Consider the following 12,602-nt stretch of genomic DNA (forward strand, 5'->3'; position numbering starts at 1 on the left):
AGTACTAGACTTTTGCTCCATTCCTCTAAACGTCTAGCAGAAAACTGAGACAAGTTTTGAAAAACCAACTGTATCCTGGTCCCAGCTGGGACAGGGTTAACTTTCTTCCCAGTAGCTTGGGGGGTGTGCTGTGTTTTGGGTTCGGTGTGAAAGGAGCGTTGATGGCCCATTGATGCTTTGGCTGTTGCTGGGTGGTGCTTGCACCGGGAGGGGGGAGCATAGCCGTGGACCCAGCTGGCCAATGGGGTATTCTATACCATGTGACGTCATGCTCAGTATAAAAACCAGGTGGGGGGGGGAGCCCCCCGTTTGTGACACGCGGTCGGCGTCGGTGAGCGGTTGTGTTGTGCATTGCCTGCTTTGTGTATTCTGTTATTGTTGTTGTTCTCATTGTTATTATTACTGTTCTACTTAGTTTTATTTCAATTATTAAACTGTTTTTATCTCAACCCGGGAGCTTTCCTACTTGTGCCCTCCCGATTCTCTCCCCCATCCCACCGGGGGGGGAGGTGATCGAGCGGCTGCGTGGCGTTTATTTTTGCTGGCTGGGGTTAAACCACGACAAACTGCTGATGTCAATAAGGGATATAATCTAGATTTTTTGAGTTTTATTGGTGCGACAAAGTTGCTTGATTCTAGGACGATGATTATTTTGGCTAACTTACTTGGCAGATTCAGTGAAATACTAATGTAAGTCAGATTGCTTTCTCTACCCATTGTAGCTGGCTATGGTGTCTTTTCTGTATGCATAGTTGCAATACCTTTAATTAATCTATCAATTTCCTTTGGCCCATTCAGTACTTGTTCAACAGATTAAGAGTTCTTTTCATGAAATTACCTTTCTAGACCATTTAAAATCTACTAGATGTCCTGGTTTCGGCTGGGATAGAGTTGATTTTCTTCATAGTGCTACGTTTTGGATTTGTGCTGGAAACAGTGTTGATAACACAGGGATGTTTTCGTTACTGCTGAGCAGTGCTTACACAGAGCCAAGGCCTTTTCTGCTTCTCACCCCACCCCACCAGCGAGCAGGCTGGGGGTGCACAAGACTTTGGGAGGGGACACGGCTGGGACAGCTGACCCCAACTGACCAAAGGGGTATTCCATACCATATGATGTCATGCTCAGCATATGAAGCTGGTGGAAGAAGAAGGAAGGGGGGTACGTTCGGAGTGATGGCGTTTGTCTTCCCAAGTCACCGTTACATGTGACGTATGATGGAGCCCTGCTTTCCTGGAGATGGCTGAACACCTGCCTGCCGATGGGAAGCAGTGAATGAATTCCTTGTTTTGCTTTGCTTGCATGCGTGGCTTTTGCTTTATTTATTAAACTGACCTTATCTCAACCCACGAGTTTTCTCACTTCTACCCTTCTGATTCTCTCCCCCATCCCACTGCGGGGGAGTGAGCGAGTAGCTGTGTGGGGCCTAATTGCCAGCTGGGGTTAAACCACAACACTAGATCAGGGCGTCTCTCCTACAAGTCAGTTTTAGGGAGGTGTTTAGGGTTTTTTTGTGATTCACTTTCCCCAGAAGAAAAAGAAATTCCTCCTTATCTTATGAAAAATGTATGCTAAACAGCAATGGTGTCCTATTTTTCCTTCTGTACAGAACAGAGCATACAGTGAGCGTACACAGGATCTCTCTTGACTCCATCCAAACAGTAACATTTGGAGCACCTGGGCAAGTAGCATTTTCACTGTCTGTCTACAATAGCAGTATCATTAACAACAGATACAGACAGGCATTCATTGTATTATATAAAAGAGTAAGTACAAAGCAGTCTGGAATAGGTAGGTAAAGGGATTGATGCTCCAGATGTCTAGCAGATTCCAACCAATTGAGTCGGCAGTCCATCCTGTGCAGAGAACTTCATTTTTCAGTCTATTTGAACTAGCAGTTCTGGTTTCATAGAAGCTATTCATGTAGCTTGTCTTTAGGTGGAAATTCTTAAAAACAAACAGCTTGCTTTCTGTTAAAAATATAACATGACTTCCTGGAATTTCCCAGTACTATATGCAATGAAGTTACACCTTGTTGTAGCTTGTGCAAAGGTGGTAGAGCACAACTGCCTATAAGAGCATTCTTGTAGAAGAGCCAAAGGGTGGGGAAGACAGGGCATTTCCCTCCATGCCTCAGCTCACAGGCTTTAATTACCTGTTTACGCATCATGTGAGAGTCTCTCAAAACTCCCTAAACAGCTTTCAGGTGGTTTTGAAGCCAGGGGCGGGAGGGATAGGGGGGTGGAGGTGGGGTGGAGTGGTGTGCAAGGAAGTTGGCAAGAATAGGCCTTATTTCAAATTAAATTGCTTGCCTCCCTAGCTGTTTGCATGATCAACAGTAAGCAGTCCATTATGTTAATGTCTAAGTATTAGCGCACACCTTAGGAGAAACTTCATGACAAACTACCTTTTTAAGAAATACATGCTGCCATCACAGCAACAGTTCAAGACAAAAAATTTAGTCTATTTTGCCATTTGCTAGTGCCTGTAATGAATTCCTCTGTCATTTCAGGAGTAAGATGAGACACCTGGCAGTAACTATGCATGACAAACCTGAATTGTTATGGCAAGAAATAATATCATCCTTCACGCATTCTGTTCTCTCATCACCATGCTTCTGTGCCTCATTGCAGCAGCTCAACTAAGCAGGCACCTAACCTGGAACAAAACTCATCCAGATTTCCTCCTTTCCCTCCACCAAAAGAAGCAAATAAATAAAAATCATCTGCACCAGCTAACCTAAACAAGCATAGACACATGAATGAATGAACATATATAAGGTAGGTAGGACTTGTCTCAGCTGCAGCTTCAGTTGTGTATGGCAATCTACAGTAAAAACATCTTAGGTCTTCATCATTAGGATTTTTTGGTGGTGCTTTTAGAAGGAGTTTAATTGTAGGAAGAGGCGATATAATTTAGAAAAATAACTTTATTTTTCCATACTCACTGTTAAAAGAATCTGGAATGCAAGTTGAGCTTGACAGAAAACAGAAACCAGCAGTTCCATCAGTGACATTTAGACACTACTGCAGTTCTTTGAAGTTTTTGAGAAACTTGAGTCATTTTGGATCCAAAAGCAAGACTCCCGATACAGTAAGCAGTGTAAAATTACAAGTCTAACTCATCAGGTACAAAACTGAAGTTTCCCTGAGAAGACGTAATTACAAACTAGTATATAAACTTTATATCACATTATCAGGGGGGTTTAAGAGTACAAAAGCAAGTTTTGGCTACAAAAATTTAAACAAAAGTCCTTAATACTCCATGCTGAAGATGAAATTTTCAGGAGGATTAAGAATTACATATTACAGAACTACAGCGATCAGATTTAAGTTAAATGATGACAGCTGGCTTTGGTATATTCCCTTTTGTATAGTTTTCAGATCAATTCCAATGTTATTTTCCTGAGATCTTCCAGTACTCAGTATAAAGTCTGTGCAGTCCTGCTGCTTTTTTCCTCCCCCCCTTCTTCATCTTTCCCTTCCACCTAGCATTACATTCATGGGAAAAAAAATGAGGAATAACCATGAAAAACATGCATTTTCCAAACCTTAAAACAAATAGTTTAGCCAAAGGAAGCCCCTTAATTACACCTTTTAGATAATAAATATTCCAAATAGTTGGCCTTCCAAAAATTGCTGTCTTCAATTTTGTACCCAAAGTTCCAAGCCTCAGTGTACAACACAAGGCATCCCCATCTTCACTTGAGATATGTCTTCTCTCCCCCTTGTCCACGGACAAGGCAGGGAGGGTGTCATCACCACCATATGAACATGGTGAAAACCATTACACGCATCATCAGCATCATATCATTGGTGTTACACGTTAAAGTACATAGCTGTATACTGTTTGTACCTATGTTTTGTAACAGGAGCATGCAGTATTTCAGTTCTTTTGCAGATACAAAGCTTTGTGTCGCAAATACTCTTCCAAACATTTCACTGCAAAAGGGTCAACATCAGTGTCAAACTTATTAGCAAAGAAGTGGTGGTTTCGTAGCATCCAGTTCAAGTCTCCTACCCCAAAAACACAGACAGAGCGAACGTGAACTCCACTGCATGGTGGGTAGGGTGCACCTTTGGACATGTCACCTTCAAAGTACTGCCACTTGACAAACCTGGCCAGTGCATTCATGTCAGAAACATCGTACTTGTCACTAGAAGAAACTGCACCCGGGACTTCAGGAATTCTCTGAATTGTTGCCCACAGGTACTCATCTGGGCTGTAAGTGTCTTTTGCCCACTCAATTAACTTAAGGATTTTGCTGCTTTCTAATACGTATTCTACAAATCTTCTGCTAACTACAAAATAGGCACTACCAGAAAAAATTGGAGTACTGAGAGGTGGTAGTTGTTTGTCTATATCCGTGTTCTTTATTTTACCATCAATAATCTCATGGTGTTTTTTCCACCTTACTTCTTTATAAACAGGCATTTTTTCAGTTTCCAAGCTGTTTTCACCTTTAAGGGCTTTTAATTTCTCTACTATTTCCTGGTTGGTCTTTATAGGAAAGTCCATGCCACAGAGGTTTATTAGGTATTTCCAGTTTGAACTTCTTCTGTGGAGATCTTTCATGCAGTTAATGTCTGCCTGCACCCTGCTCCATGAAGCATATACAACGCTTTCTAACTGGCTGGAAATAAAGACATTATCAAAACATGAGACTATTCCTTTCACAGCAGCAAAAAAAGATTCTGGAGACTTCTTGTCAACATGAATGCAGTAAAAGTTTTGCGGGGCATAGATTGATCTTAGAAGTCTATCAAGCATCTCAATTTTATGATAAACCACTATTGAGTAAGCAATTGGAAATTCTGCTTCTTCATTGCTGAGAGGTTCCATAATGTATCTCCTAGTCTTGGTGAAGGAGGCACAGTCTGCTGTCATGTTAATATAATCATTTGTTGTTAGTCTGGGGCGTTTCTTAAATGACACTGACAATGTCTCAAGCTTTACCTTTTGAATTTCTTCTACATCCCCCTCTATAATCTTGGTGCAGTTAACATTGCCAATAGGATCTTCTTTTGTCAGCTCTAGATGTCTCCGATTTAAGAAGTTTTGTTTCTGGTTGACTTTCACAACGGAAATTATTACTAAAACAAGAGTTAGACCCAAGAAAAGCCTGAAGCGCGAGTTGTGGCAAAACCGTAATTTCCTCTTCAACATTTCAAATACCAGGTAGCTTTGCAGGGCTAAAAAAATCGCCCTCTGCTCTGCTCATATCAGCTTCAACAACTTCAGAAAGAACACTTTGTGTTTCTCAGGCAGTTGGTGAGTTTATCAGGGAGATGGAAGGAAAAATCCTAAAATAAAATGAAATATGACTGTCATTCAAAGACTAAAAGGTTTCTTTAAAAAATTACTGGTTAATAATTACATTGTTATTTAGTGACAGTAAAAAGGTGAATAGTTCAGCCAAAAATATTCTGTTGAAAATTAGAAATTAATGAATAAAATTAGTTTATTTTTCTAGAAAAAGATTGGGAGAGGCAAAGAGTTTTCGTAAGACACTTTTCTGTAGTACTAAGACTACAAACTGAAGTTCAGTAAGAAAACAGAGCTGGTTCAGCTGCAGCTGACAAAATTAATGCCAGTAAGTCAGATACATTACGGGAGGCAAGTATTTGATGTTAATTCACGCTTCAGAGTTTGACAAGAATGTTTTATACTCACTTCAGCAGTGACATAGATTTCATTATAACTTACCACTCACTTCCTGGGTGCTAGTCATGCTTTATCTTCTCACTAGGAAAGCAGTTCCTGAAGCTTTTCAAGATTTTTATGTGAGATACAGCCTCTTCAACATCCTGCAGATGAGCTTAGAAATACCATCAGGAAAAAGCTGATGAGAAGGGGAGAAAGAAATTAGTATGGCGTAGCTCCTTAACTTTCAGAGTTGTGAGAACAGCTGTGACTGAATTGCTGAAGTACCTTTTTAAGGTAAAAGGCAATACTTATGGCCTATCTCTAAAGCTGATTTGTGTTAAGTCCCTGCAAATGCACAAATCTAAGAGCACAGCAGTGTTGTGTTAGCATCATTTAAACACACTTGTTCTTATGATTCAGCAATTGCTTTTATGTGGAAATATGCTGCAAGGCTGAGTTGCAACAAGATGTATAATATGCTGATCTTATTTTCATCTTTATTTCACAGGCACTACATCATTTTTGTTTGTTAGTCCTGTTTCCCCTTAAGCACCTTTTTTGTTTCACTACTCTGTGAAGGAATCACTGCGCAGTTATGCAGGTGCTACAGCTGCAGCTGTTGAGAAAACTGCAGTCTAGAACTGGATTAGAGAACTGGGTGTCTTTTTTTGGAAGTACTACTTCATGCAGGTAAACTGATCAACAGGATATCCTTAAACAATTTACATTTCCACTCAAATGCCATTTGTACTCACAAATATATTGCCTAATAATTCAGTGCAGGTTTGAATTTCAAGCCAAACTCTAATTGCAAAAGCCAGTACAGTTTATAGAGAATGTCTTCCAAAATTTTAATCTATAAGTTAAAAGGTTAATGGAATATTGAAGTATTTGAGAGATATACAGCTCCTTTCATTTTTACTACTTTCAAGAAAAATTTAGTGCCTCTGAATAACTTTCTGAACAGCTCTAAGAATAACTGCTACCCAAAAAAATGGTAAGAAAATTTAAGAAAAAGAACGTCTGGGTTTTGCTGTGGGCTGTTCAGTGTAAGATTTTTCTTTTTTTCCTCTATTTTCTTTAAGCTACCCCAGTATCGTTTTAGCTTTTAATTCTCAAACTGTGGCTTTTAACCTGCTACTTGCAAATCTCAGAACAGGCACATGTAAGAAATTGAGGCCTGGCATCACTGAGTTTTTTGGTAGTAATAATGCTGCCACCAGGATGCACTACACATTGGGTCCACCACTATGCCCACGGCATTGCAAACTGACTGGGAGAATTAATCCATGTGTAGTAGGTGGGCAGAAGGTGTGGATCACTGCACAAATGTCTAGCACAGCTATAAGGATCAGCAGTATTTTAAGGAAGGACTATAACCTGCCACCAGCAGGCAGAGACCACAAACTATTTGTGACTAACAGCATTATATAAACATCTTATTTACTATGAAGTGTACTTTTTTTTCAGAGTTACACCTGTAATTACTTTATCCTGCATTTCTAATTTATCTTAGGGAGGTGGACATTTGTTCCAAGTCTGTTTTAGGTGTATAGTGAAGTCAGACTGGAAGAACTAAAATTTTAACCCTTACGGTAAGTAGCCAGGTGAACTAGTGTGCAATTACAGGTGAAAGCATGGAGAGGTACCTTTTAAGTATCAGGTCTCACACTTTGAATTTGAATGAAAAATTTTAAAAAGGGAAATCCCACAATTACCACGTTTAGTTTGCAATGTGCATCAAACACAATGACATAATTTACAGCAAGTTTGAACATGCTTTATAACTTATCAGACACTTGCTTACTTGACATCCTGCTAGTTTTGACTAGTAGATGTGAGCCAATAAAAATAATATCCATCACATATGAAATTAACAAAGGAAGGATACTAGCTATGTGATAGTCTCCTTAATCTCTATCGAGTATATTTTTCCATAGGATGAAGCTTGTGATACTGGTTACCCTTAAATTAGTTTTCTGCCTACCAACTTAGAAATTAAGACTTTTCTAGAACTTAAAATGTACTTCAAACATACTTATATTTGTGAAGCTACAGCTGAGAGAAGGTAGAATCCTTCTTTCTTTAGGATGAGAGTTAGCACTACTATTTTATCTTCTCAGTTTTTATAGGAGCACTAGCATTGTAGAGTAACACAACACTTCAAGAGGATTGCCACTCCCTCCCTGTTCTTTACAATGCAGGGAAACAGAGCCTTAATCAAAAGCTACCATTGCAGTCTTCACCTTCTACGATTTCCAAAGAATAAAGCTTGCTAAGAAGTCTTTCCTGCTCCTGCTTTAGAATAAAACTTAGTTGAAAGCAGGATAAGAATCTCTTTCAGAAAGGCCTTGTACACCCAGCTGGGTGCAATTCCTCTGTTGTTTTGAGCTCAGAATAATCAGACCCTGCATTTCCATTATACCAAAATGAGAGATCTGCAAACATTTACACATTAACACGGCTCTTATCTTTAGGTGGAGGTTTTTCCTCACAAATTTTTCTCACTGACACACTGCTTCCTCTGAACAGTCTTAACAATAAGTTACTGTTTCTTTATGCTTGCAATTCTTTTTCTAAAAAGCCTTAAAACTTGATCATATCCCATTCTTCACAAAAGCTGACCTTTAAAGGATAAGGAAAGATTTGGCACCTTTAATCTGATAATATACCTGGTTTTTGTTTTATAAAGTTTTATGAGCCTAGAATACTCATTAACACAGCTTCAGACTGCATTCAGTAACGCTTTTAACACCTTTTTCTCAAGCTCTGCGTCGCTTTAGTGTACACACTAGAGAATGCGGTGTCAGAGACAGCACTTTGCACTGTGGGAGAGCAGGCGGGAGGTTTGCGCAGCCACAGATAAAAGACCTTCTGCTGCAGCAGCCTTGGTCTTGCTCGCAACTGAAGTTCAGTTGCAGAAGTTACGTACCTGACCCACTTCCTTCTTTTACTGCCTCCTCCTCAAGTCAGAGCGTGTATTTCTGATGGAGTAGTCATTAAAAGCAGAAACTTATAGCAGTTGCTGGTATTTGGAGGAGTTAGTACAAAGGTTGAGTTAGCTGCCTGCTTCCCTCTTTCCTGCCAGAATTATTCTTCATTGCTGTATACAGACTGTACGGTACAACTAAACACAAAATCAAGATAATTTCAATTTGATTTCTATTAGAGACTAGTGTTCTCCATTTAAATAGACCTTACGGAAAGAAGGATTACCATACCCAGTTTAAACCTCCATTTCTGGCAACCATTCTGTGTCAGAGGGCAAATCACTTGGATCATCTACCTCTTAGTTTATTCATCTGTGAAACAAGTACTCATTACCTGGCAGTTTGCTGGATGTCTTGGTAAAAGTCAGGTTCTGATTTAACTTCTATATTACTGTAAAGGTGCTACTGTACAGCTGATTTCATTAACAATGCTTTACCTGGTTACTATATAAACTTGTGTTAACCCTACGTGCTAAATTATTAAGCTGACCCATGCTACTGACTGAAACGAGTCAGCAATAGACTGCACGGATACTTCCGCCAAAGGAGCTGCAGGGGAATAACCTTCATCAAAGAAAGGCTGCGACCACGGACAGGAGGGAGCAGCACCCTCTGAGCCCCGCTCAGCATGTGCTTTTAGTTAAGTTTGGCTTCACCCATCCTTAAAAACAAACAGAAAATCCCACCAGAAACCTAAGTCTTCAGAGAAAAAAACAAACAAAACACTTCTACAAGATTATACCGCAGCTCGGAGGGAGACCAAAGTTCACGGGAGGTTTTACGCAGACAGGCTGGACTGGAGCTGCAGCTGTTAGCAAGGATCCTTACATCCACACCTCGGGGCTGGTCCTCAGGAGGAGGATGCTTGCGAGGCGCAGAGCCGGCAGGGCGCTGCTAGGCCAGCCCTGACGAAGGGTGCGCGCCTCAGCCTACGGAAACCAGCCTTTGGCCCAGCAGATCTCTTCGGCTGCAGTTTCACGGTGCGACTGGTCCGGTACCACGACGCGCTGCTGGCGGAAGGAGCAGCCCTGCTCCCGTCTCTGCGCGCCGCCCGTCGGGGTAGGACAGCAGATCCAACCAGCCGGCCTCGGGGGAGTCTCTGTGCTCAGCTCCCATGGCTGTCGGCAGGGCCCCAAGGGCACTGATAAGCCTTGACGGCTCCAACCAGCCCCCTCCGAGCTCCCCCATGGCCCCACTTCAGCCTCCCGGGGCTGTCAGCCCCTGCCCCCCCCACCCCCCCGCCCCGATGCCATAGCAGGGCCAGCTTCTAGCTCCCACAGCCTGGTCATGAGCGTTATGTTCATGTTATATGCATATGAGCATATATGAGTTATATGCATAACTCTACTAGCGCCATGATTATCCTGCGTATAACAACGCTTCACTCTGCAAGAAGTGGTTTCCCTGGAGCTATGAAGTAAACCTAATAGCACAAGTTATTTCGGTTGTAGTAGTTGGGCATGCTACATTCCTGTGGAATTACCTTTTTTCACCTTTCCTAAGACAGAATTCCAGGTTGATAAAGTCAGGTCTTTTCAAGTTTCAGGAGCTTATGAACCAAAGTAAGTGGAGAACTTTTGGATCATGTTGGAATCCAAACAAAAACCAGGAGGAGATTATTAGAAAAACAAAATTAAACGTTTTCTTAAGACTAGCGGTGGATTTTCCACTGTGGTAACAAATTTGGAGAGCAGGATTTTGCTCAGTAAATCACCATATTCTCAACAGAGCAGACTATAAATCTTCAGCTTGTATGTTCCCCAGTGCATTTTGCTTCAGTTAGAAAAAAGAACAGATTTGGCAAAGGTATTCATCGTTTTTTTTAAGCAACTTTTGGCTCTTCTGGCCTCAGGAAAGAAGTATTACCTAGACAATTAAGATTCGTAGGAAAAAAATGACGCTGATTACTGATGTTTACTATAAGCAGAGTAGAGAATCACAGAGGAGAGAAAATAAAAGTAGTATCTTCTTTTGTATACATGTACTTTCAAAAGCATGTACCATTGTAACTAAGCTCCAACTTCAGCTACAAATACTGCATTATTTTTCACAAGAATTTTCAAGTTGAAGTCAGTAGACTGAAAGTCTCTTACTACCATTTCTGACTCTCTCGTTCTTGCCAGCTCTGAGGTCGCCCACCTCATATTCCATTAAAAAAGAAATTTAAAATTGCAGACTCCAAAACGGCCATTCCCTCCTGCTGCCACTCCTCCTCTTTCCCACAAAGAAATCTACTTTTCTGAGCACCACTGAAAGGAGGCAATGTGCCAGAGCATAACTGAGCCTCCTGTCAGACTTCTGAGTCCTCCCACCCAACCTGGGTCACAGAAAACTATTTACAACCTTCTAAACAGCTTTGCTGTTCTGAAAAAAAGGAGGTTTCTTCAGGGTTTTCCCAGTTCTAGGAAGTTTAACAGAGGGGAAAAAAAAAAGCCACACCCCAGGACTGCAACACCTCAGGAGCATCGGATGTCCCCTGAACGGTGTGCTCGCTAACAGATTGCACCCCAACCCAGCAGCCCCGAGCCCGACAGCCTGGCCTGGGCTCACCTGCACGTACCGCCGCGGGAGAAGGCACAGGGAGGAAGGGAAGACAGACAGACAGAAAGGGGAAGGAAAAAAAGAGGGAGAAAGGGGAGAAGGAAAGAAAAGGAAGAAAAAGAAAGGGGACATGTAAAGAAGAGAGGAGGGGAGAAAAGAGGAGAGGAGAGGAAAAAGGAAAAAAGGAGGAAAGGGGGGGAAAAGAGAAAAGGGAAAAGAAAGAGAGGAAAGAAGAGAAAGGGAAGGGAAAAAAGAGAACGGAGGAGGGAGGAGAGAGAAAGAAGGGGGGAAGATAAACAGAGAAAGAGAAAGAAAAATAAAAGAAAGAGGGGAGAGGAAGAAAGGAAAGAGGGGAAGGAGAGAGAGGGGAAGAAAGTGAAGAGGAGCAGAAAGAGAGGAGGAGGAGAGAGGCACAGCAGCTGCTCCTCCCCTGCCCACCAGTGCAGCACCTGCCCGGCGATCCGCGGCTGAGGAGCGCTGCGCCGCTCCGCAGGGCGCGGAGGAGGCCCCGGGAAGAGCGATGCTCGCAGCCGGGCCCGAGCCGCCGCCCGCTCCGGGGCCGCGCCGCTCCCGGCCCGTCCGCAGCACCCACCTGCGGGGTCGCGGCCGCTCTCGCCCGGCGCGGCGCGGCTCGCTGTGTGGCGGCGCGGCGGGGAGGCGCCCCGCGGCAGGCAGGGCGCCCCGGCAGCGCGGAGCCGCACGTCCCCCGCCTGCGCGGCCCGGCGCTGGGCTGCCGGCCCCCGCCCGGCCCCGCGCCTCCCCGGCACCACCCACCCACCCACCGGCCCGGCCCGGCCCGACCCGTCGCTTCGCGGCGCCCGGCGCCGCTGGCCGCGTCCCGCCTCTGCTTCTCACTCCCGCCCGCCCCCTCCCTCACGCCGGCAGTGCGGAGCTGTCGCCAGCCCCTTTGGCAACTGCCCTTCCTCAGGCTCTTTTTCTTTTCTTAAGGCTCCCCCGGCAGTGCCGGTAACGTTGAAACCCGCGGAGGGCGGAGCGGGGGCAGCTCCCCTGCGGCTCGTGGCAGCAAAGGGCTTTCTCACGGCTCCCCAGGCCACCCCGGGGGACGGCCCGGCCCGGCGGAAGGGGGCAACATCCGCAGGGCACAGTCCAAAACGACCGTAAAGCCGCGGCGGCTGCGCGGCATGGCAGCCCGCCGTGGATGGCACCCCGGGGGCGAGGGGGACAGTGACTGCGACGGTGCTGCCCGGGCTGGGTTTGGCTGTGGCAGCCGCGCGTCTGTGAGCGGGGACCCAGCGGGGCCGCGGCTCCTGCGGATGCCGGTGTGCGGCGCCGGCTGGGCGCCCGTCCGGGCACCGGGCTGCCGGGCTGGCCGGAGCCCGCCTTTAGCGGACAGATGTGTTTCAAATGGGTCAGTGGGTGGAAAAATCGAGAGGTGGAAGAGGGGGGTGGGGTGGGAGGGGAGCA

The 12,602-nt window shown here is 44.3% G+C and overlaps 1 protein-coding gene across 1 annotated transcript; it reads right to left on the reverse strand.

Annotated features, from left to right (window-relative positions):
* Positions 1-2,911: 2,911 nt before the first annotated feature.
* Positions 2,912-11,882, reverse strand: GCNT1 (glucosaminyl (N-acetyl) transferase 1). Its single transcript, XM_075136286.1, has 3 exons — positions 11,770-11,882; positions 5,707-5,842; positions 2,912-5,303 (listed from the first exon to the last, which is right to left on the reverse strand). The coding sequence occupies exon 3, from the start codon at positions 5,164-5,166 to the stop codon at positions 3,886-3,888; it is 1,281 nt and encodes a 426-aa protein (XP_074992387.1). The 5' UTR covers positions 5,167-5,303; positions 5,707-5,842; positions 11,770-11,882; the 3' UTR covers positions 2,912-3,885.
* Positions 11,883-12,602: the final 720 nt, after the last annotated feature.

The sequence above is a fragment of the Calonectris borealis genome, chromosome Z, assembly GCF_964195595.1.
Source record: "Calonectris borealis chromosome Z, bCalBor7.hap1.2, whole genome shotgun sequence".
Classification (NCBI taxonomy): Eukaryota; Metazoa; Chordata; class Aves; order Procellariiformes; family Procellariidae; genus Calonectris; species Calonectris borealis.